Source organism: Lissotriton helveticus, chromosome 6 (genome assembly GCF_964261635.1).
Source record: "Lissotriton helveticus chromosome 6, aLisHel1.1, whole genome shotgun sequence".
Taxonomy (NCBI): Eukaryota; Metazoa; Chordata; class Amphibia; order Caudata; family Salamandridae; genus Lissotriton; species Lissotriton helveticus.
The window spans coordinates 719755704-719782537 of NC_136067.1; the positions used below are offsets into that span (position 1 = coordinate 719755704).

General features: G+C 45.7%; 1 protein-coding gene across 1 annotated transcript in view; it reads left to right on the forward strand.

Annotated features, from left to right (window-relative positions):
* The first annotated feature begins 17953 nt into the window (after positions 1-17953).
* The window catches only part of FAXC (failed axon connections homolog, metaxin like GST domain containing), a 341056-nt gene continuing 332175 nt past the window's right edge, over positions 17954-26834 (forward strand). Inside the window, exon 1 of the mRNA XM_078648216.1 lies at positions 17954-18456. Coding sequence (XP_078504342.1) covers positions 18191-18456 — 266 coding nt within the window. The 5' untranslated portion in view covers positions 17954-18190. The remainder of the gene's footprint in view (positions 18457-26834) is intronic.

Below are 26834 nucleotides of genomic sequence, written 5' to 3' on the forward strand. Positions count from 1 at the left end.
TATTTGCTTTATCCAGTTGATGTGTTTTTTTAGTTTCATTTTCACAAAACATACTTTTATAATACAAATTGTAAAATGAGTCACCTTCAGGTCTGGGTGAGTTTAGATTGCGGGTAGACATTTATAGTCCTGAGACTGAAGGCAGTACTGCTTTCTCACAGTGCCTGCCAATGATTCATTAAGGTATTCAGACTAAATGCACATCCAATCCATAGCCTCTTAGGAGAGCGCATAAAGCGATGGTTATATAAATGCAAATTGTAAATTAAAGCACTACTATGCATGTGCACAATGAAGGCTACGATGTGTAGGAGTCATATCATGTACACTTGTAGGCACTATATATTAAGAGCACTTGGTCCGCAGAAACACACAGTCAGGATTAAAACGCAATGCAGTTGTTGAGATGTGCTAATAAGTATTATTCAAAGTAACCCCTTTAAACAACCTTGGAATAACAAAAGATTGAGCATAAAAACAAGGTTCTAAAGTAACGCCTTTCAGTTTGCCTGCAGTTGCTTGATGGTGGGGCATACTTCACTGTGCTATATTAGAAGGGTTGTGACATTTTAGGTACAAATAAAAGGAACTCTATGCTAAAAGCAGTGGTGGATGGTAATTTAACAAGGGAGGGGGCAGTGGCCACACATGCACACATACACCTCATTTACACCCATGTATTCACTCACGCACACACACCCATTCACAACACTAACACATTTATTATTTTATTTGAGAGTATTACATAGCGCTAGTTTAGCTCAGTAAATCTTTATTTCGATGATTAAAAACCATCATAAAAATACATCTAAAAAAAATTCATTAAATTTACATTTCTGAACTATATTAAAGACAAAATGTATACAGTTATAAAGACATAGTGTTATATACATCATTGCTTAACATCGTGTATTTCTTAATCTTACTGCTACTTTAAAAAAATTCATAACAGAGCATAAAGTGCGCGTATCATTTGCTCTTTGTAAAAAGAGTAGTGCAGTTTTCGCATGACTAAATTTTGCCTCTTTTAAAATGTCCACCAAAAATCTACGTCGGGGGATCCGATAAAATGAACACAAAAGTACAAAATGAAGGGTGTCCTGCGGGGACCTATTGTCGCAACCGCAGGCACCCTTCTGCTCAATTGTTAAGGTAAAACCAGATGGATATGATAAAATATTAGGTAACAAATTGAGCCTAAAACGATACATTAAAAACCTGTCCTGCTGAATGTGCATCAAAAATAAATAGGGTTCCATGCCCTCCCCATTACTTACTAAACAATGAGCCGCTACTGATCTCTTTAATAAATTAGGGCCTAATCTGTCAGATGCGAATTTTCCTAACAGCAGCTTTTTAATTCGGGATTTACAAGAGGTAGAAATTGCAGTCGGGTTACTAAAGAGATTATTCTGATCTATATTCTCTAGCATACCCTTGACATACTTTAGCCAAGGGATTTGCAACCCCTTATCCCTTTGTAGGCAATCTCCAACAATTACCCTACTTAATTCTGCCTCAGGGTTTACCCAAATTCTGAGCCATGCCATAATGGGCCTCACCTCTACTTGGTCTGTAATGTATGGGGTCCCAAGTTCGGCGTGTGCAATTTCTGCTGGGGTACTCTGTGGGATCTTTAATATCCTACGAAGGAATTTGTCTTCCTCCAACTGTAAATATTTTGCATCTCTAAAACCCCAGACCTCTGCTCCATACAAGGCCTTTGCAGTGCTTATGGAGCCATATAGGCTCATTACTTGTTCTGGTGACCAACGACCCAGACTACGGGCAAAATTTAAAATCGCACCGTTTGAGGAGACCAGCTTTGTACAGCGTTCCTCAATCAAGGAACTAAACTTTATCTCCCCATCAAATAGGAGGCCCAGATAGGGAAACGTACTCACAGAGAAGTGTGGCTCAATGGTTAGAGCAAAAACAATTCCCAACAGGTATTATGTAGAGACAGTTTCAATTGTGTATGCCTTGAGCATTACAAAGAACAGAAACAAGGAGTCAATTGATTTTTAGAAAAAGGTGGTATTATTTACCAAGGAAAAGGTCTTTCATAAGCATTTACAGTTTAAACAGCACTGTAAAGATCAGATCTTGTGACAACCCAGTGGCACTTGGTGCAAGGTGCTATATACAGTTTAAGTGAGGTGAGAGTGCAAGTGCTTTTTAAAAACAGCATTGGCGGCGCATAAGGTAAAGTATATACATCAGTTAAAGCTTCAAAAACAACACAAGTTACAATCACTTGGAAAACAGTTATTTTCTTGTAAGAGCTTTAAGCGCGATATGCGTCATATAATTCAGGCTGTATAGTCGACGGCGTTTCGATCCCCTTTGGTCGGGATCGTCATCAGGACGGGGTTGTCGATATGTACAGTGCTGTTGACAAAAAGAGGGGTAATTGTAAGCGGGGGATGGCTGTTAGGGCGGGGGGTGAGGGGGTGAACAATCACTAGTTAGGACTAAATCACTGAAGGTATAACGTGTAAACGGGGGTGACTGTAGTGGTGGCAGGAAAGGGAAGGAGGGTGAAGCTTGGGGGTGACTAGTGTAGAGAGTTGGTAAGTTAAAATTAATTGTCCGGGCGGTGGGGAGGTGGACAATACATAAAGAATATGCACTCACAAAGGCCAAGCAGGGATGCGTGGCTGGCGGCCCTCAGGGCTAATTTTGGCCGATTGCTAGAGGAAGAAAAAATTAATTATTATTAATTAATTAATTGTTGAGAGGCGCGAGTGCATCTGGTGATGGCGATGGAAAACGCTTGATGTAGAAGTACCTGATTGCGGCTTGTCGAAGGACTGCTCACGAAGTTAGGCAGCGTCTGGAAGGGCGAAGCGAGAGAGAGAGAGAGAGGCGGTCAGTCAGTTAAACCGCCGTGATCGAGCAGGCGTTGGTTCGTGAGTGCGATCAAGGCGTGTAACCTCTATCAGAGGGAGAGGCTCTTACCTGAGGAAATCAGGGAACAGAAGGCGAAGGCTCATCTGGCGTGGCGCGGCATTGAATGCGGTAGCTGACCAAGGCTCGCCCGTGTCCTGGGTAATGTCCAGGCAACCGCGAGGAGGAGGTGGGGTTTCGGACGCATACCGGAGGCGGAGTCTGGGAGTGTCTAGGGAGGTGTCGCGAAGCGATTGGCAGGGGTGGGTGCGGGGGGCGGGGTGTGGAAGGGCTGGGGAGGGAACTGGAGGCGAGGGACAGAGTTACTATGGAAACACGAGTAAACAGGAAGTGAGTGGATCAGAAGGCATTGAAGGCGGGAGGCCGCGCTGGGGGATACACGGAACGGTGTGGCCAATCAAATGGAAGAGGATGCGATGGTAACAACCCAGGGGTGATGCTATTAAGTACACAGTGGAGCCCATGGGGCATATTAAGCATTACAATATTTACACATCAATTTAGATGGGAGAGGCATCAGAACACAGTCAGGGTCAATTAACATAGAGTTAGTCAAGGTATGAAACCGGACGGTTAGCTACAGGAGTTTGTCTATGTCAATGGAATTACATTAACATCCAAGGAGGATGCGACAATTATAACAAAAGTGCATTTATTATACAATTTGTGTTCAGAGTGTGGCGAGTTAGGAAGACAGGGAGAATCGGACAGTAAGAGTTAGATGGAGATGGTACTGGTCCATTCATCAAGGGTATTGAGCCCATGGTTGACCGAATCGACCCTGGCGATCCATTTGCATTCGGCTCTGTTGAGCAGAGCGGCCATGTTACCTCCTCTGAGGGGTAATGTAGGTTTCTCAATGACCAGCCACTTGAGGTCCGTGTCCGTATGTGAATGCTCTAGGAAGTGTGAAACCAGAGGTGCTGTGAGTACTTTGCAGTTGATTCTGCTTTTGTGTTGTATGATTCGCTGTTTCACCATTTGGGTTGTCTGGCCAATGTAAATCAGGTCACAAGGGCACCGGATTGCATAAATCACATTTTGCGTTTTGCAGTTGGATTGATGAGTGAGCTGGTGTGTTTGACCCTTGAATGTGAATTCTTTGGTATTCAGTGTCAATTCACACACGCTGCAGGATTGGCATTTGAAATGTCCGATGACGGGAGGCATGCCCCATGCTGCTGTGATGGTGTGTTTCTCAGTGGTGGAGGATGGCCAAGTGATGGCACGAACGAGGTGATTGGCGATGTTGTTTCCTCTCTGGTATGAAAACAGGGGTGGTGCATTGAATTGTTCTTCAGATCGTAGCACAGACCAGTTCTTTTTAATTATTTTGGCTACTTTGTTACTGTCTGGGCTGAAGACAGAGACAAAGGGGATCCTCTTTAGAGTTTTTTTGTTTTGGTTTGGCCTCAGTAGGTCCTCCCGGTGGTTATACCAGGCCCGTTTCTTTGCCTGTTTCACCAGACGTCGTGGATAACCTCTGTTGATCAATTTTAGAACTAGGATGTCCGCCTCCCTAAAGTAATCCTTACGCCATTTGCAATTTCGCCGGATGCGGAGGAATTGGCCAAATGGGAGACCATCGCGTAGACCTCTGGGATGGTTGCTTGAGTAGTGCAGCAAGGTGTTGCGTTCAGTGGGCTTCCGATAGAGCACAGTCCCGATTTTTCCTTCCTCCGCATGTATCGTGACATCAAGGAAGTGTAGATCATTTTGCTCGGTCTCACATGTGAATTTAAGGTGTTCCTGGGAAGAGTTTAACCAATCGATGAAAGGCTGTAGAGAGTTAGCCGTGCCATTCCATATTAGTAAAATGTCATCGATGTACCGACGCCACAGATGGATTTGGGGTCGATATGGGTTGATTGGGTTGAGGAACAATGACTTTTCAAGGGCATGTACATATAGAATGGCAAAATTGGGAGCGAAGCAAGCGCCCATCGCTACTCCCTTGATTTGAAGGTAGTATGTGTTCTTGTACAAAAAGTAATTGTTTTGTAGGGCCACTCTTAGAAGGTCCATAATGAAATCAGTGGGAATCTTGGATGGTTGTGGTCTAGCGATCAATAGATTTTTGATTACGTTGAGCCCTTCACAGTGGGGAATGTTAGTGTAAAGGGACTCGATGTCCAAACTCACCATTATTTGATTGTCCATATCAAAGGGTTGATCTTCGATGGTGTTGATTAAAGCCATGGTGTCACGTATGTAGGTGTCTGTGATGGGCACAAACTCTTTAATCACAGAGTCCACATATTTACCAAGGGGTTCCAAGATGGAGCCACACCCTGATACGATCGGGCGTCCAGGTGGATTTCTAGCATCCTTATGTATTTTGGGAAGTACATATAGGATTGGGGTTCTGGGATGTGGATTGTTCAAGAACTCAAATTCTTTTTTAGTGATGACGTTGTTGTCTCTTGCTGCAGTTGTTATAGAGAGAATCTTTTGTCTTATGTCTGCGAGAGGATCTTTTGAGAGAGCACGGTAGTGGTCGTGGTTAGTCAATTGTCGCTCCACCTCTCTGTCATATTCGGTATTATTGAGGACAACAATCCCACCACCCTTGTCCGCGGGTTTGATGACTATTTCCGGATTGTTTTGGAGGGTGGTAAGGGCTTCTTTCTCTTCCAAGGGCAGATTATAGGGGATGTAGCGTGGAGTAGTCTTGAGTTCCATAACTTCTTTCTGTTCCCTGATTTCCTCAGGTAAGAGCCTCTCCCTCTGATAGAGGTTACACGCCTTGATCGCACTCACGAACCAACGCCTGCTCGATCACGGCGGTTTAACTGACTGACCGCCTCTCTCTCTCGCTTCGCCCTTCCAGACGCTGCCTAACTTCGTGAGCAGTCCTTCGACAAGCCGCAATCAGGTACTTCTACATCAAGCGTTTTCCATCGCCATCACCAGATGCACTCGCGCCTCTCAACAATTAATTAATTAATAATAATTAATTTTTTCTTCCTCTAGCAATCGGCCAAAATTAGCCCTGAGTGCCGCCAGCCACGCATCCCTGCTTGGCCTTTGTGAGTGCATATTCTTTATGTATTGTCCACCTCCCCACCGCCCGGACAATTAATTTTAACTTACCAACTCTCTACACTAGTCACCCCCAAGCTTCACCCTCCTTCCCTTTCCTGCCACCACTACAGTCACCCCCGTTTACACGTTATACCTTCAGTGATTTAGTCCTAACTAGTGATTGTTCACCCCCTCACCCCCCGCCCTAACAGCCATCCCCCGCTTACAATTGCCCCTCTTTTTGTCAACAGCACTGTACATATCGACAACCCCGTCCTGATGACGATCCCGACCAAAGGGGATCGAAACGCCGTCGACTATACAGCCTGAATTATATGACGCATATCGCGCTTAAAGCTCTTACAAGAAAATAACTGTTTTCCAAGTGATTGTAACTTGTGTTGTTTTTGAAGCTTTAACTGATGTATATACTTTACCTTATGCGCCGCCAATGCTGTTTTTAAAAAGCACTTGCACTCTCACCTCACTTAAACTGTATATAGCACCTTGCACCAAGTGCCACTGGGTTGTCACAAGATCTGATCTTTACAGTGCTGTTTAAACTGTAAATGCTTATGAAAGACCTTTTCCTTGGTAAATAATACCACCTTTTTCTAAAAATCAATTGACTCCTTGTTTCTGTTCTTTGTAATGCTCAAGGCATACACAATTGAAACTGTCTCTACATAATACCTGTTGGGAATTGTTTATGTCTACATGATACACCCATCCCAACAAGGTCTATGGGTTCCCTCCTGTTTTTCCTATAATAATCAATGGTTAGAGCGGCAGACCCTGATGCAGAGGTCTAGCCCGGGACCAGGGTTCAATTCCCCGCCTCAGCGGGTCTTGGGCTCAAAAATTCCACGGACCTGATAATTCTCGCCTCGGTGCCTATTCCAATCATGGAGTCCCACACTGCAACTCTGGGCAATAGCTTGCTTAATCTCCACAACGGCCCCCACCACGCTTAGGATGCCTGGCCTCCACCTTGGGGGTGCCCAGGAGTGGATGCCTCACAGGGAAAGCCAGGATGGGTTCCACAGCGGTATTCGTACAAGCGCCTTGAGACCCTTGCGGGTGAGTAGTGCGCTATACAAGTATCAATTTACATTTACATTTTACAGTTTCCAATTTGTGGGTCCCTATTTTAAATACAAATTTCCTGGAGGGCCTATTACCTGCCACCATAACAAAGGACTTGCTCAGATTCACGGACAGATCTAAATTGTCCATGAACTTTAGAAATCCGTCAACAAGGTGTTGTAAACTTCGTGATGTTCGTGCAAGCAGAACTGCGTCATCCGCATACAACAGTACCGGAATATGACGCGTTCCTGCTTTAGGGCAGTCTACGATCTGGGCAATCAAAGTTTTCTCCAAATCATTTATGTAGAGAGAGAACAAAAAGGGAGCAAGGATACACCCTTGCCTCACTCTGCTGGTGCACAGAAAGGGATCAGTGCTCCCCCCCTCCGTGCTAAAGCGGACCCTGGCAGTGATGTTCCAATGTAATTCTCTGAGGATATTTATAAGACCTGGGTCAATTCCCAGGTTATTCATCATGGCCCACAGTTTGTTCCTGTTCACATTGTCAAAGGCCGCAGCCAAATCCATAAATACCATATAAATAGTTCCATTACTTGCTTTCGTATACATAACGCTAGTTAGATACACATACATTAATACATACACACATGAAACATAAAAAACACATAAAACTTACCTTAACTGCAGCTCTCCGAGGTGGAAGCCTAAGAGGTCCCACGAGGGTTGGAACTGCTGCCTTCCCTCATTGGCTGATTGGAAGGCAGCAGTCCCAACCTCACCACAGAGTGCGATGGGGTCAGTGAGACTGATTACCCCACCCCACTCTGTGACTAGGTGCCACTGATTGACACTCTGCCCTTGGTACTTCAGGACTTAAAACTGAAGTGCCCAGGTCCCAGGCAATCAGTAGCGCTCTCCTTCATCACAAGGGGGAGGGCCTCGAGGCACTTTTGCCAGACTGAGGTCATGCACACAGGGCTGTGAAATCCTCAGCCTGGCAAAGTTCAGCTCAGGCAGCCAGGAGTCTGTGCATTTAGCGCCTGTCCAGCTCATGCCTGCCTGACTTGAACTAAAAGAGGCCTTTGTTCCGCCCCAACACCCATTTATTCTGTTGCTGCCCCCTATTTACAATGTGACGTAAATAGGAGGCAGTGCCAAAATCAAGGCAAGGGAAAACCTAGACTTAACATGGCAAAACGAGGAAATGTTTAATTTCTCCTTGTTTTTAATGTTTCTATGTTTGCTGCATTGTGCAGCACACATAAAAACAGCAAATCGCCATGAAGGATTGTTCATGCGCTGGAAGGTGTCCCTTCCTACATATAAACAATCATTTAAAAAATGATGATTTGCAACTTCTGTGTGCGCTGCACAATGCAGCACTCATAGAAGTTACAATTCATCATTCTGGATTGTTTATGTGCAGGAAGGTAAACCTTCCTGCACATAAACAATCATTCCCTCCATGCTGGCACCCTTGTACTATTGTGCTAGGGTGCCTGCATTTGTGCTAGGCAGCTGGGTTTAGTGGCAGTGCTAGGGAAAACGCAGGGATGTGGTGTACCATTGTCAATAGAGCACATCCCTGCATTTTCAGGATGGCAGAGCGTGGCATTAGCAATGTTTGCTTAACAACCCGCTTCACCATTCCCTTGTGGAGTAGTGTGGCTCACTGGTTAGAGGCGGCAGGCCTGAGAGCAGAAGTCAGCCTGGGACCAGGGTTCAATTCCCGACGCGGCAGGGTCGTGGACCTTGGTCAGCGGACTCGATAATTCTCGCTTCGGTGCTTACTCTAATCAGCGGTTCCACTCGGCAACTCTGGGCATTAGCTTGCCTAATCTCCACAACGGCCCCACCAATTCCGGGGATGCCTGGCTCCACCTTGGGGACTCCCAGCAAGGGACCATCCCACAGGGAAAGCCAGGACGGGTTCCCCAGAGTTATACAGCGCCAGGACGCCCCATTGCTGGGGCAGCTTTACAAGTATACTACATTTACAAGTATACTACATTTACATTGTTAATATGCCCCTTAGTTTGGTGTGCGTGCAAATCCTGCATTGTCGATCCCTGGTGAGTTTCACTACTCCTACTGAAACAAGGCCAATTGCGGTACCAATGGTTGAGGCGGACTGACCTCAAGTGTCCTGTTACCTCAGTGACCGAGTCACTGTTGCTCTAGGGTGTGCTGCTTCGTAGGCTTGCCCGCAAGATTGGAGGTGAACTTCAGTATGGATTGTGGTGGGCAGGCCTTCAAGGTGCTAAGACACCAGGGTTCTCAGGTCTAGCTGGGGCTTCTAAGGTCTAGCATTGGAATGTGCTCCCTCAGGAGAGTGGTCTGGTAGACTGTTCATGAAGGCTGGACCTGGTTCCCCAGTACCACATTCAGCAGCTCCGGCCATAATGCCACATCCTTTCCCCCTTTGAACACCACATTGTCCCACTGAGAGAAACTCGCACTGCCTTCAGCTGCAATCCAATTGTGCCCCACTATAAACACCTGGATGCGACTCAATTCAAAGCATGCACAAGAGTAATATGCTGCCTGGAAAAAAAAGTAAGAACATCCTGGAAAAAGCAAACCCTTATATGGAATGCAAGATTAAGTAAAGCATGTGAAATGTAAGCAGAGCAACAGGGTTGCCTTAACACATTTACACTCATTATTCAGAAATCAAGAGTGTTTTTGCCTGAAACGTTAAGCACAGATGACTACAGGGCCAGAGGGCACGTTTCAATGTCCATTGCTTAATTCCTTACAAAATGTAAGGAGTATGGTTTAGAAAGACATACTTGAACACAGAGCCCCAGTACTCATTTTATAAAATAAAATAAAGAAAAGAGCTGATAAGTATCACATTAACTTCCACTACAGTCATCAACCAGGTATTGCAGAACCTTCAGGGATGGTGCACTTCCACACCCGGGGAAAACAATGCTGTTCAAAGAAACAAGAAAACGAAAGTAGGTCTTCACTGGCAAACTCTGTAAAGTGGTGCTACTGTGTTTAGGTCTTAATAAAACCAATCTGGCCACTCTGCAACCGCTCTGTAATGCTTTATTTAGTTATTTAGTTTTTTAATTTTGAACCTGTTTTTTCTCTTTGTCCCAAGGCTGCACTTTGGAACAGAAAAATGTAAGAAACATTTTCAACAAAAGTGTTTCTTTCTTTTTGGGATCCATTTCACAAGGTTATGAATGAAGGAAAGTAGAGGAAACAGAGGGTAAGATATGTTTATTGAAGCACTGTTTCAGCGATTGAGGAACAGCGAGAGAGAGAGACAAAAAGAGAGGAGGGAAGAGGAAGAAAAGAGGGAGGCAACTGACCGCGGCAGAGAAGGAAGAGTGGACACTCCGTCCACTAATCTTACCTTAATAAACCTGCTGGGCACCTAGTGACTCCCACACACAACAGAAGCAGGCTGAAGGATAGGCCAACCAGTCCTTGCCTGGATGCTCTTGACTCTTCCTCTCTCAAGCTCTAGACAGATGGCACTCTGGGTCTGCCGTGCCCGCTCCAAGAGGTAAATCGACTGATTTAAAACTTTTAAAAAATTATGACAGGTCTGCCCCTTGTAAGATCATTGGCCCATTCTCTCTGGGGGCAGGCCAACAACAAGAAGCAGGTCCGTCATAAGTAGCGTGTTCACGCTATGAATGATTGACGGCCCTGATTATTGCAGATCTTCTGTGGGCGCGGCAAAAACCACAAATATTGCACACACATGGGCAAGTGTGGTCCAACTTTACACAACCTGCCAGGGTAATTGTTTCCTGCACAAATCAGAACATTTCACCCATTTGTGCAGGAAACAGCCCAATCTGGCAACACTGCCTGGGAATAAAGGTATCCACTTCAACAGGGGCAGGCATGTAGTGGCTACACATGCGGGCGATGTCCTGTTTACTGAGGATGCCTCCCATGCCATCCCAATTATTATGACAGAAATAGATAGATACTCACAAGTGGCTGGATATTGCATAAATAAAAATCAGACAGGTATTCCCACTAAATGTACACTGCACAGCTACGGGCATTGGCGATATTGGTCTAAAATGGTAACCGTCCATCATTAAATACCTAGGCATCTGGGCCTTTTTGGATCTCAAACAATCGGCTGCCCTTAACTCACAAAAAACTCTTCACAAAATGAAAGAACTTCTTTCCACATGGTCTCTTAAAAACATCACATGGTGGGGACGTGTGAGTACAGTCAAAATGATGATAGCCGCACTTATCACTTTCATCTCCAGGATGCTCCCAGTATCTTTAATCACCACCTTCTTCAAATCTGTAGATATTGCTGTATCTGAATTTGTCTGGAAAAAGAAAAATGTAAGAATTTCCATGAAAGTCCTGAATAGGAACAAATGCTCTGGGGCATAAATATTCCAGACTACGTCCGCTATCAAAGAGCTTTCCTGTTTACGCAGGGCTCCTGGTGGCTGAACCAACATGATCCTAACTCTCCTCCTTGGCTCTCCATTGAGACAGGTCTTACAGCGCCCTTACCTCTTAGCTGCATTCTCACTACCCATAATTTTGCAAAACTCCCGTTAAATCATTGTAGACCAATTTTTAGTGGACATGGCATCCTCACTCCTCCAACTCGAAAAAAGTCTAACGCACAAGCTGCAAGGCTCAACCCTAACCTCCCTTTGGTTTAAACGCCAGATTAAACTCAATTGGAAGACAGTACTCTGGTCCACCTGGGTTCACAAAGGAATAAACATAAAAATTATTGGTTTCCGTGACAACCCTATCTCCTTTTCTAACCTACAATCTTGTTATGACCTCTCTAATATTGATTTCTATAAATTGTTACCCCTCAAATGAGCTTTGGGTAAGCTAAAGCACCCACATAAACCAGCCCTCCCTAACTTACTAATAACCTTCAAAAAAAGAGGCCCCACTGCCTCCCACCTATACAAACTTTCTTGACATATACAATGGCCAATTGATTAAACTATTCATCAGAAAATGGGAACCACACATTTCACCTTCCAACAATCTACACGTCAATGAAAGAAGCTTGCAAACAATTTAGAAATCTCCCTGTGACTCAAAAATGTCTCCCACCATAGCGCTAGCCAGGTTCTGGTTCATCTATAAAACGTATTGGACCCCAGATAGATTAGACAAACTTGGACTGAGGGATTGTCTCCTATGTTGGTGACGTGGGGAGGAGACGGGGGCCTCCCTCACGTGTTTTTCACATGCAAATGTATACGTCCACTCTGGATGAAAATTCATGATCTACTACAGCAGCTCACAAAGAACCCAATAGTAATTGATTTCCTTACAACCCCGAAGAGACTTCATGCTAATCTTCACGGTCTGCTCTTAAATCCGCCCACATCTTCATTAGTTGACCTCCTCTTATCCCTAGGCACGAAAACAGTTTTTTCTGCTTGGAAATCATCTTCCATTAGCACCTATGACAAGCGGTGGAACTTAGTTTGCTCCATCAGGAGTGCAGATAACACAATGCACTCCAACATACATGGCTCTAAAGCCAAAGACGACTTTGGGGTGCAATGATGAACACATTTCTGCAGGAACACAAACCCCCATAGGACCCCCCTCCCCCACTATTATTTCCCCGTGTAGGGCCTTGCCCGGTGCCAAACCAAGTGAATAGTCCACAGCTGCCTAGCGTAGCCCCCTTGCCTCCGTCTTTCTCTCTCTCCCACATTCTCTCTCTCCTCCCTTCTCTCTTCCTCTACTTCCATCTTTAGTCCAGTGGACTGATAAATGTGGTTCACTCCATCCTATAAGTTCAAAATCTATCTCCTGGCAGTCCTACTTACACCCTTTTCCTCCCGTCTATTCATTGTACACTGTTTGACAACCACCATATTGTTAACATGGCCCCACAGGACGCAATGTCATGCTGATTGATGTTTATTTCTACCAACCTTACAGGCGGTACCAATACATTGCAGTATATTGTGTCATATTTTGTGAATGTTCAGAATGTACTTCATATTTTATTTATCCTTTTTTTTGTTTTGTTTTTTTGTATTGCTTTGTCGCATGGTTAGTTTTTGTTCACTTTTCCTAAAATGAAAACTATCTGAACTTAAAAAAAATACAAGAAACAAAGTACATCCTTTAGACCTATATTTGTGTTTTCACTTCCCACTTTGTACATCGCACTACCTGGCATAACGCTGTACCAAGGAATGTATGAAAAGGATAATGAAAACAAGCAGCTTCTACAAGGAAGTGAACCACCTTTTAAAGGAAATAAGTAAAAAAAAGTCAGTATACAACTAAATGGGCATACTAAGATTATAAAGCGCAAATAAAATAATGTGGAATTTCAAAGCACTGCCATGTTTTCGAAGACACCAGGAGAATCTTAAAAATTGAAATGTTGGGTTTGAACGGATCACAATTATTTAGTAGATATTAAATGTCCAAGAATGTGAGCAAAGAAAACTGATAGTTTATTTCATTGCTAGAGTATTTAAGATCAGAATATTTTTTAACATTTACTTGGTCTGTAGTGAAGTTTCAAATTCACTTTGCCACAAACTCCAGCATTGTAGTAGAAAGATGTAAATGTATAAGCGATATCAGCAACGGAATTAGCAAATCGAGGCTTGTATAGTACACAATCTTGAAGCAAATTGTGAATATGAGAATGTTGTTGTCTAGATGATTTGTGAACAAATGATTTGTCTATGTTATTGAGTAAAGCACAAAAAGATTACTTGTTTGTAAAAACGTGTCATTTGAGCACAATATGGCAGAAAAAGTATTTGAAAAATAATAGTATTGACCCAACAAAGCACAGACCATCATCAGTTAAGACTCTATGAACTATGAAGTTACAAAGGCTAAACAACGAAATAATTAAGGAAAAGAGAAAAGAATAGTACTAGCGAAAGCAATGATAAACAAAAAACATGTTCACGGTCTGGGTATAATCATCCTGAGATCAATGTAAAATTATGTCCAGCCTGGTGAAAGCTGTACAATTATTGTGGCGTATTGGCCACCTTGGCAAAAGAGCATAGAATTTGGAGGAGTAATAAGGTTTATATGGTTGAGGAAGTGCACAACGTTAAATAGAATATTCATGAATGAGTCCTTTAGGTTAAAGGTAATGCACTGGTGAAAACCCATATGCATATTAATGGTACAGAATAGATTCATTCAATTCATGTTTGATTCTGGTTCACCGATAACTACCATAGATAGGTATTTGATAAAAGTGGTCAGATATTAAGTTTTAAAAAATTCGACTCAGGTAGTCAGAATTTTTTTTATATGTTCAAACAGATACTTAGGGCCAATATTACACTTCAGCGCAGAAGTACTAAAGGAATGTTCACTTTGCAGAAGATGATAACAACATCATTGGTCGACCTTTACTTGAAAGCCCTAAGTATCAATGTAGACAGTTATTTTCAACTATGAAATTTGTGATCTGTTCATTTAACCAAGTTTCTAGCATGTTACCCATCGCCGGAAGTAAGGAGGAAAGCCTATAGTTGCTTGGGTTTAGTGGGTCATGGTTAGCCTTTTTTCTGCTTAGAGAGCACCATTACCTTTTCCCGTATTATGGGAATCTTTTGGGATTCTAAGGAACGATTTAACAAGTCAATAATGTAGAGATTAAGGCCATTCATTGCTCATCTTCATTATGTGTGGTGGACATATGTCTAGTGGGTAGCCCGATTTGATTTGTAAAAAAATCCTTCCTGAAAACTCTAAAGACATGCTGTGAAAGGTGAATAGCTGTGGTTGGATGACTTGAGGTTTAAGGTAGAGACCTGGAGTGATCCTTATTCATACTATCTTTGAATCATGAATACATTTTGAGCATGTTATCATGTAAAAAGCAGGACAGACTATCGACAAATTGTTGAGAGGTAGGCATAGATTGTTTACATGATTTCGTATTCAGGAAGTAGTCTACGATTTTAAAGTTGGTCCTAGGCACATTCTTTGCATCCTCAATTTGTGGGGTGATCATGCTAGATTTCGCTTTGCTAATGTTTCTCCTAACTGTTTCAAAGCATAGTTATAGCTGCGTTTATCATCTTCCAAATAATTGTGTTGCCACTTCCTCTCAAGTTTTTTGCACTTGCGCTTTTCATCCTTTAGTTCCGCAGGGAACCATGAAGCAAAGGACAAAACTCTTTCCCTAAAATTTGTTTTTACAGGTGCAATCGTGTCAAAAAGTGATTTTAGATCAGACTCAAAAGTCGTAATGGCTGTGTCTATATCCCTGGTGGGGTCAACATTGACTGAGGAACATGCTGTGTTCAATACTGTGCCCGAGACTACATGCTAGGAGCAATGCAGGGGGCCTTCATTTGTTTTAACAGTCTGTAGGACAGGCAGTTTAAAGTGGTAGGGATAAAAGGATAAGCCGAACATGCTAAAGGAGATATTTAATCGACAATGAATGAAGGCAGGATGCAGGAGATGACATCTAATGTATGGCCGCCCGAATATGTTGGGCCAGCGACCTTTTTAGCTAATTTAAATATGGACATTGCCTCTATCAGCTTTTCATCAGTTTTACATAATGGATTATCAATGTGTATGTTACATTCGCCTAAGACAATAAAATTAAAGTATTGTAGGAATAGCGGTGTAATGACATTGGCTAGAATCTCACTGAACTGTGAGTCCACCTGGAGTGGGGGGGGCAATACTCGAGAAGTCCGTAAAGGGAGAAATTGTTTAAAATCCTCAGGGTGAAAGCAAGTCTCAGTTTTATTCTGTAAGTCTACCTGCCTACTGAAGCAAAATAAATTGGAGTGATCAATGATGGCAATTCCCCCTCCTACTACAACAATTCTGTCCAAATGAGGGATCAAGTGTCCATTAGCAATGGCTCATTCGAGGTCCGGACCAGAGCTTTTATTCAGCTATGTTTCAGTTAAGTAGACAAGATCCCAGATATTGCTGTGTAAGATATTCTAGTGCTCAGAGTTTCGGGAGTGATCAAACATTAATTAGACAAGCTTTAATAACCCCATCAGTATGTGAAATAAGATTTTGAGTAAGGTGACTGTCTGGGATTGAGCTATTATCTACTGAATTGTGTGACCTCATATTTGTTATGTGTGTAGATCTTTTATGAACCACATAGGGACGGTTCTAGTGTTTGCTGCCGGAGAATTTTGTGTGTAGATGAAAGTCACACTTTGGGCTTCGGAATTCTCTGTTACTTTTATAATCACAGTCCAACTGATTGTTACATTTGGGTAGTTGAAGACTCAGGAGAAAGTACTTACTGTATACCAGTTATCTGCTGAGTTCTGGGGGGAAAGGACTGCGTGGCTGGCGCTGGCTACGCTCCAGATGCCATTGGTGCGCCTGATGTGCATCTGCTCTCACATCCTAAGTAAACAGCAGGAAGTAAAGGTGTGTGAGAAATGCACCTCCCACGCTCAACAAAGTGAGTGGGTGGAGGTAAAGAATGTGTAAAGTGAGTGGCACTAGTCAGCCACGATCGCCTAACAAAAAGTAAGCAAAAAATTCAATCAATGCAGCTGTGAACAATTTTTAAACTAAATGCAAGTGCCAGAATATCACATTACACCCCCAATGCCCCCCGAAGCGTTATTAATTGCATTTCCCTATTTTTAAAGCAGGATGTTGCCAAATAAAGTAGATTGATACAAAGTAAGAGACCTATAGAAACTTCACTTTGGCTTTCCCCTCTGATTGTGACCTGGTAAAAAGTGGGGAAGTTAGGCTATGTATCAAACGGCGACCTTTGAATAAATACATTTGAGTGCTTCCACCACTATCTAATAAACAAATCAATTGCAACTTTTCATAAACTCCAACTATTCTCCACTTTCGATTTAAAATTGCATACCATGAAATAAAACCAGTGCAAGATTTGTGTGATCTGATAGCCTTAATTTCTCTGAAAGGAGCATTTAGATTTAATAGATCCAATTTGGTTTGGCGTCAGCTGCATCTGTGATCCAATGCATTACTGGTGAAGGATTATTGCCAAAACAAATCTCGTGGAAGCAATTACTCTGTTACCACTGACAAAGAACAGCACAATCTTTTTGTTTCTTGAAAATATTATACATCCAACAAGTTCCAAACTAAGCGAGAGTAACATCTAAGGAACAAGTGTCTCATATCTTGTTTGATTTATAAAATAACATCCTACCAGCACTGGCGTGTGATGCTCAATCGCTTCGTGAGGGCACATTTTTAATTCATGTAACAACATTGCATTATCTAAAAATAAAAAAGTATACCAAACTTTAGTTGCTCTTTTCATATTAAGATGTCCCTACACTAAGTTACATTTCCCTAAGCAATAATCCAGCAAGATGCCTTGCAGCTTCCCTTTCGGTGGTCATATACAGATGACCTCTGAAGGCGAAAGGTTACGATGGAGCATTTAGGAAATGCAGCCCACCTCAAATAATACCTGACTCTGCAATTATTTTGAGAGGTTCTTAAAAATGCATTCACTTCGGTCACCTCAGAAATATTGAAAGTGTGTGGGTGAAGCAAGAGGCCCACTGTCTCTTGCATAGTGGAATATGATTGGCTTGAACCAATTGACCCTCACCTAATCGAGGGTCAAGAATATATTGTAGAACGCGTGGACTAATAACTGAATTGTCAAAGTGGAAACACCACACCTAACTTGTAATCCGCTCTCTCTCCGTTCACTCGCAGGAATTTTAAGTGGATTGCTTTATCTCACCAGTTTTCGGTTCAGGTCTGCGCCAAAAATTGACTGTGCCCAATGTGCAGCAAGTGACAATTTAAATATGTTTATTTGGGGTTTTATTTATATAGTATTATCGAGTAGATACATACACGAATGGCAATTCAATTAAACACTTATTGTCAGGATGGTCTATAAGGGAATTCCCATTTGCTCGCATCTTGGGCAGTTACATGCATCAGTCGTACGTATTAGGGCACGATGATGACATCATCGGACTTCTCCTCCCGCACTGACACTGACACAAAAGGGGGGGGGGCGCCGGCCGGGGCGGGCAGCGGTGGCGGCATCTGCTCAGTGCTGCTGCTGGTCCTTGCTCCGGGAGAGGAGGAGGAGGCGCTGCTGCTCTCCGCCCGCCTGCTCCATCATCAGCTCTCCTCGGCCGCGGTCCTCCTCCTCCTCTTCCTTCCATCCGAGCCGGTCCATGCCTCACTCCGCTGGCGGGCCGCGGGCCCGGCGGGTGGCGGCGGCAGCATGCACTGGGGGGTGGGCTTCTCCTCCTCGCCCCGCTCGTGCCTGCTGGATCTGAGCCGGAACCAGAGCCCGCTGTCGCTGAGCGCCGAGGACCAGTACTCGGCCTCCTTCTTCTATGGGGACATCGTCGCCTTCCCGGCGCAGGATCCCGGCAGCACCATGTCAGGGCTGGGCTCCGACTCCTGGTGGAAGAAAACCCTCTACCTGACCGGGGGAGCGCTGCTGGCGGCGGCCGCCTACCTCCTGCACGAGCTGCTGGCAATCAGGTGAGGGGGCCGGGTGATGGGCACCGGGTACCGGCAGGGGATGCGGTGCACAGAGGGTCTGAGGCAGCTCGGGTGCGGGGTGTAAGGGACCACGATCCCCCTTGGACTGCTAGGCTCGGGGAGGGGGCAGAGGAGGGCAGGAGGAGACAAGGGACAGGGAATGCATGATTCCTGGGAGGCAAGGGGCTAAGGGGCAGGAAGGAACTCGGCCTACAGTGGTCCACAAACCAGGGGGCTATATGGCTCTGGGAGCCCAGGGAATGCATAAGTGTGGTATTTATGCAATGGTGGGGTGTTACATAAGTATGGTATTTATGCAATGGAGGGGTGTTGCATAAGTATGGCATTTATGCAATGGAGGGGTGTTGCATAAATATGGTATTAAAGCTATGGAGTGGTCTGGGTGACATACTCTAAACTGGCAGAAAACTGGAGTGTACATCCTGGAATTTAGGGGCAAACAGGTTCAAATGTTTTCAGGAGTTTTGGATACACACAGGGTTAGACACGTTCATACTTTTATACACCAGTGTGGGAGGCCCTACAGGCATTGAGATCCTCGGATCCTCTGGGTTGTGGGTTGTGGATTATACAGACCTGGGGCAGGCCGGGGCCAGAGATCAGAGTGTATTCAAGGTTATGGAGTGTGCACCCTCATAGTTTAAGGGCTAACATATAGGGGCAGCCCTGGGTCTATGTCCCCCTCCAACGACCCTGGATGTGCAAGGACACAACTTCTTTTAAACTCAAGAGATTTAGGGGTGCAGAAGCACACGCACCACATATACGAGATCAAATTGACGCAGGGTATTTTAGCAAAAAGAGAGTTCAGGGGCGCAAGACGAACACACAAACACACACTCCGACTCTCTCCCACTCTCCGTTTCTTCTGTGCGAAGTATGACATCCGCATTCGACCTTCACCCATTGATTTCTTGAAACTCAAATACACCGAGCCACAGAGGAGCTGCAGCGCGCGCTCACTTGCATTTTCCGGACATAAATCACAGCCAGACGTGGGCACCCAGCATTAGGACGCATTTACACTGTAAGTGTTTACAAGTGCTGCCCGACTCCCCTGTTGGTAGGCTGCCGAGAAGAATGATGCGGTATGGTGGGAGAAAAGGCGGGCTGCGGTGTGAGGGTGAGGAGCAGACCGTCCTTTCAGCAACCCCACCGCTCTGACAGGCTGTGTTTTCACCAATGTGTGGGGGTCTCCTCACTCATTGAGTGCATCCGCTTCCCCCACACAGGGAGATACACGATACCACGGCATAGTGTCTATGTGAATCCAACTGCAGGCAAGCACCGTGCTGAGCCGTTTTGCACAAGGTTATTTTCATGAACGGAAGTGATGTGAGACCTTTTACACATCTCTGGTGCACCTGTGTTGTGGTGTTCTGTAGGGAGCCTGCTCAAAGGGTGTCGCCAGGCAGCGCGGTCCTGATGTAAACAATGTACGCGCCATCAGCGTTATTTACCTCGACTACAAGGGAACCAATTCTGGGCCGTTCTACTGTTTACAGACATAATGTATACTGGTGGTAAATGTTTTACGTGTGAATGGTATTTTACCATATGGGGAAATATAAGGAGAGGGTGGACAAATGAAAGACAGATTTTAAAATTATCGCTTGTTAATTGGCAATGAAGAGAGGGAAGAGGGTGGGCAATAGGAAGGCAGCTTTTTAAATTATTGATTATCATTTGACTTTTAATAGGGGGAGATTGGGAAGAGGGTGTGCAATAGAAAGGACTTTTGCAAAAATATTTCAGATATTGGCATGTATGCTTTTTTTATACGTCAAATCCGACCATAAGGGCTGAGAGCCTTGCACATTTGGAGCCTATAACTAGGGTATGTGGAAAGGTCAGAGAGGCAGCAGTGAACGTGGGCTTGATCAATACATAGGATACAAAAAAAACACAACTCAAAAATACTGAATTGTTCCGATGATGAAATCCGGTTGGCAGCTATTCGAGCTATGTTTCAGAACCATATGTGTAGATGGCGGACATTAGAGGGCGTACAGTTGCACATACAAGGCAAAAGGTCCCAGTATTTGACGTCACATCGGAAGGAATATATGGATCCAAGGTCATGACCCCGTCAATCTAAATAGGATGGCGCAGTCCAGTGCTTTTTTGATATTTGATTCTCTTGATTATACCAGTAATTGCATGAAAAGACCTCAGTGACGGTTTTTCATAATTGTGAAGAGAGAGTTGGCCCCTCTACACACTACCCCATTAGTTGTACACCATCAAGCGGCCTACCAGGTGCAGGTAGGGCCCAGTCTTACACTGGGCTGATGGTGGTCATTTGCTATTTCAGGAAGTCACCAGAGCATGTATGGACTGGAGACAACATTCTGATGTGTAACCCAAGGGTACCATAAAGGAACCTCTCTGCTTCACCCACCATTGATTAGGAAATCAGAAAAAACACATTGGATCCCGATTTCCCAAACAATACATCAATTGCTAGCACATTTCTGACTCCATTTACTTACTCTGGGAGAACACATCGCCAGCCACCCTAGGGAAGTGCAGCAGTGAAGTGCTGTCAGGTCGCGTTTGCATCATGGAAGTGACGCTGAAACGAAAGCACTCCTTCTTGGTTTTGTTTGATCTTGAATTGGGAGATGCCTAATATTTTACAGGGAATGGGATTGGATCGGCGCTGTTCATCCAGCAACCAATTAGCGAGTGATAGGAAAGGAAAAGCGACCAGGTGGTTTCTCTCGGTCGCCTCGCGGTGGAAAGTAATTACCAGTGGATTCATTTCCCTGGAGAAGTTGGAACATTGCGAGGACACGGTTACCATGACTGGTTTCTGTCAAGGCACAGGGTGGGACGGTGTCTGTCAGATGAAAGCAGTGACTGACAGGAAGCTAAACCACAGGCCAGCGCCTGGTGACAACACTTGCAGTGTCAGTGCACAGATCCTCGCAAGGTGGGAAGTTCAGTGTGGATATGGCTATACTCAAAGTACTAGATGTCAGTGGCGGCTGGCAGGAAACAGAGGTGGCGGGGTGGATTTGAAAACAAAAGGGAAGGGAAAAAAAACCACTTACCATTCCATGGCCACCGTCTCTCTGTCTTTCCTTCTCTTCCTGGCAAGTCCGGGACCAGAACGCACACGGGCTCCTCTAAGCTAATCACAATTGGTCTGAGCGCCGTGGTTTGGCACTCAGAGGGGAACTGGAGGCCTGGGCATGTTCCCCACCAGGCTGTCTAATGCAGCCATGTGGAGAACATGCTAAGTGCGCATGGCGCTTTGGCCAGACCAAAAAGGCCGGCCAGGCAGTTATGTTCACTTTGAGAGTGTGCACTCACCACTCCTCCCAGGCTCCGACCCCAGCCCTTCCACACCCTAGCCCAGGCCCGTAGCAAAGAAAAAGAAAATGATAATAATAAAGTTATTGTCATGTTATGTTTATTTTTTTTGCTCTCAGAGCAGTGGGGCAACGCTCCTCTGCCTTAGTGGAGGAGCTGCCCCTGCTAGAATTAATCGCATAAGTCCTACTCCTAACAAAATGTGGGTTCCCTATAATAACAAAAAAAAAATGAAAAAAGTAAAACACCGCCCCTCCCTAAACAGAGCTCCTTCCTTTCACGTTCCTGCTTTATTTTAATTTGATACATTGTTTGTGTTTAGTTCAGTCTAGAAGCAACCAGTGGTGGCTGCCACCGAGTAGTATGGGTGGAGCTGAGGGAGGGGATAGAAAAATACATTTAAAATTGCTTACCTTGTTGCCGGCCGCCGCCTCACCTCCATCCTCTTTTGTTGTTGCCGGAAGCAGGAAGCACACACAGGCTCCCCTAATCCAATTGCAACGCTGCTGTAACCATGATAGGAGCATCGTGATTGGTCTGAACGCCGTGGTACAGAGTTCAGACAAGGACTTTGAGCCTGTGCACATTCTCAACCCAAGCTGTACAATTCATCCAGTGGAGAACATGCAAAATGCGCATGACTGTTCGGCCGGGCCAAGATGGCCGACTAAACCATCATGCGCACTTAAGTGTAAGAACAGCCATGCCCCGCCCACCCCGTAAACCTGCCTCGCAACGGAAATTTAAAATAATAATAACATAGTGTTATTATCATTTTATTTTCCCATTTCTACTACTCTAAGAGCAGTGGGGCGACACCCTCTGCCACAGAGGAGGGGCTGCCACTCAAGACAACTCTATTTCTAGTTAACCTAGACCAACTTCAGAAAAAACACCTTTGGACGGAGCAATTCCATCATTACTGAGACTATAAAGAACCTCAAAGGCAGGGGCATAGCTTCAAGGGGGGGTTTTGAGGTTCTACAACCCCCCTAATAAATATATTCTCTAGTAAATAGTTGGGTACAGGAGTTTTCAATCGTATGTGATACGTTGTCTGTGGGATTTCAACTGGAATTCTTACATACACACACCCAGACAAAAACACAAGCACACACACTGTCTCTCGTCTATATTTAAAATGTCTTAAAAAATGTTGGTTATTTAAAAAAAATATTGTTTTAAGTACCCCTTACAATCTGCACTCTGCTTCTTTTCCACTGCCTCCTAAACTGCCATTCGGCACTGCTTTCCTTATAACGTATTTTAACATGATGTGCCAGCATGATCCCTTCAGAAGCGGTCGCTCCTCACGCTGCTCCCCGCTCTGCTTGGCGCTTGGGGTATCGTAGCGCTACACTGCCAAATTGCTATCTGCTTGCTCGCATTGCTCCCACAAGTATTGGTGCCTGATTGATTAGTATACTTGTATTGCAGCGCTATATTGCGTTAGTGCGCTTTCACGATATTTCCATTGTGCTGTGCTGCCTTTGCCTGAATAAATCATTTGTGCCTGACTGTGCCGGTGCCACTGCCGTTTTTCATCGCATTTATTACATTGTGCCCCAATCCTGTTTCGCTTATGGCTTGCAGCCATTTTGTTGTTTGTTGTTGTGCCTCCCTGCCCGGCTCTCCACCCCGCTCCCGCCTCCCAGCTGCTCCTCCCTCCCACTGATAGTATAGGCTCCACTCTCCAATTGTAGCGCTGTGACCGTCCTGATCCCTTCAGAAGCGGTCACTCCTCACGCTGCTCCCCGCTCTGCTTGGTGCTTGGGGTATCGTAGCGCTACACTGCCAAATTGCTATCTGCTTGCTCGCATTGCTCCCACGAGTATTGGTGCCTGATTGATTAGTATACTTGTATTGCAGCGCTATATTGCGTTAGTGCGCTTTCACGATATTTCCATTGTGCTGTGCTGCCTTTGCCTGAATAAATCATTTGTGCCTGACTGTGCCGGTGCCACTGCCGTTTTTCATCGCATTTATTACATTGTGCCCCAATCCTGTTTCGCTTATGGCTTGCAGCCATTTTGTTGTTTGTTGTTGTGCCTCCCTGCCCGGCTCTCCACCCCGCTCCCGCCTCCCAGCTGCTCCTCCCTCCCACTGATAGTATAGGCTCCGCTCTCCAATTGTAGCGCTGTGACCGTCCTGATCCCTTCAGAAGCGGTCGCTCGTCACGCTGCTCCCCGCTCTGCACGCTGCTCCCCGCTCTGCTTGGCACTTGGGGTATCGTAGCGCTACACTGCCAAATTGCTATCTGCTTGCTCGCATTGCTCCCACAAGTATTGGTGCCTGATTGATTAGTATACTTGTATTGCAGCGATATATTGCGTTAGTGCGCTTTCACAATATTTCCATTGTGCTGTGCTGCCTTTGCCTGAATAAATCATTTGTGCCTGACTGTGCCGGTGCCACTGCCGTTTTTCATCGCATTTATTTACATTGTGCCCCAATCCTGTTTCGCTTTTGGCTTGCAGCCATTTTGTTGTTTGTTGTTGTGCCTCCCTGCCCGGCTCTCCACCCTGCTCCCGCCTCCCAGCTGCTCCTCCCTCCCACTGATAGTTTAGGCTCCGCTCTCCAATTGTAGCGCTGTGACCGTCCTGATCCCTTCAGAAGCGGTCGCTCCTCACGCTGCTCCCCGCTCTGCTTGGCGCTTGGGGTATCGTAGCGTTACACTGCCAAATTGCTATCTGCTTGCTCGCATTGCTCCCACACGTATTGGTGCCTGATTGATTAGTATACTTGTATTGCAGCGCTATATTGCGTTAGTGCGCTTTCACGATATTTCCATTCTGCTGTGCTGTCTTTGCCTGAATAAATCATTTGTGCCTGACTGTGCCGGTGCCACTGCCGTTTTTCATCGCATTTATTTACATTGTGCCCCAATCCTGTTTCGCTTTTGGCTTGCAGCCATTTTGTTGTTTGTTGTTGTGCCTCCCTGCCCGGCTCTCCACCCCGCTCCCGCCTCCCAGCTGCTCCTCCCTCACCCCTCCCCCCTCCACTATCTACATATGACAGATGCCTTTGCACGCAGCGGTCGCGCCCCATGCGCGCTGAAGGTGCGCCAAAGGTAAGCCTGTCTACGCCCGTCTGCGCCTGGACCGCGCCCAGCGCCAGACCCCCTGCCCCCCGCAAAACACTTTCCTCCCGCGTAACATACGACACCGCTACCCTCTCAGCCCTTAACCCCGGCCGCGCACCACAATGCTACCAAGCTGTCCCAGGACACACCCATAGATCCTTCACCTGCCACTCTTGCAAGTTCGTCTGCATCAGGACCCACTGCAAATCCACTAACTCGAAACAGAGCTCCGACACTAACCACCTAAAGTGCATCCTGCTTAACACCCGCTCGGTCCACAGACACTCCATTGAACTCTGGAACCTACTCGACACTACATCAGCGGACGTCGCCTTCCTTACAGAAACCTGGATGAACGCCTCATCAGCGCCCGACATCGCCATAGCCATCCGGGACACCTACAAGATCATCCGAAAAGATCGCACCAACCAAACAGGAGGAGGCATCGCCATCGTCCATAAAAACACCATCCGCATCACGACCAGTTCCGACGATAACCTCACTACCGCCGAACATCTTCACTTCCAGATCCACACCGACCCCAAAACCACACTCAGAGGCACCCTCATCTACAGACCACCAGGACCCCGCACACAATTCTGCGAAGACATCACTGACTTCATCAGCCCACATGCCCTCCCCTCCGAGAACTACATTCTACTGGGAGAGCTCAACTTCCACCTGGAAAAGAACAACGACAGCAACACCACCACCCTTCTGGACAACCTCGCCAATCTCGGACTCAAACAACTTGTAGACACCCCTACCCACTTTGCCGGACACACGCTCGACCCTATCTTCACCTCCAGCAAGCACATCTCCTTCGATCACACCACAGCTCTCCATTGGACAGACCACAGCTGCGTTCACTTCAACTACAAAAAGACCACGACCCACAACCTCCCACAACCTATTCCTCGAAGAAACTGGAACAAAATCACCACCGACCAGCTCTTCACATCGCTTCACCAAAACCCTCCCGCCAAATCATCGTACCCAAACCAAGCAGCCACCAACCTCACACAATGGATCACCCACAGCGCCGAACAACTAGCACCCTTGAAAAACCATCTAATCAAGCAAGGTAGCAAAAAAGCCCCCTGGTTCAACGATGACCTAAAAAAATCCAAGAAGTACTGTCGCACTCTAGAGAAAGCCTGGAGAAAAAACCCAACCACTGACAACATGACCACCTTCAAGAACGCCACCCGCAAACACCACCAACTGATCCGTTCCACCAAGAAATCAGCATTCAAGGATCGACTTGACAACAACGCCCAAAACAGCAAGGAACTATTCAACATCGTCAAAGAATTTACCAACCCCACCGCCGGCACCAACGACATCACTCCCTCCCAAGACCTCTGCGACTCTCTATCCTCATTCTTCCACATCAAAATCGCCGACATACATAACAGCTTTGAAAACCAGTCCGAAGACCAGTCCACTCCACCCACCTCCGAACCAAAACCGCACTCCAATAACCTTTGCGCCTGGAACCCAATCACCACCGAAGACACCATCCGCCTGATGAACTCCATCCACTCAGGATCGCCAACCGACCCATGTCCTCACCACATTTTCAACAAGGCAGACTCCATCATCGCACCCCATCTTCGCGATGTCATCAACTGTTCCTTCAACTCCGCTACCTTCCCGGAAAGCTGGAAACATGCCGAACTCAGCGCCCTTCTGAAGAAACCCACAGCAGACCCCACTGAGCTTAAGAATTACCGCCCCATCTCACTCCTCCCATTCCCTGCCAAAGTCAACAGTCAACTCGCCGCCTTCCTTGAATCCAACAAATCCCTCGACCCCTCACAGTCCGGCTTCCGAGCCAAACACAGCACCGAAACCGCCCTCATCGCAGCAACAGACGACATTCGAACACTACTGGACAACGGAGAAACAGCTGCCCTCATCCTACTTGACCTCTCCGCAGCCTTCGACACAGTCT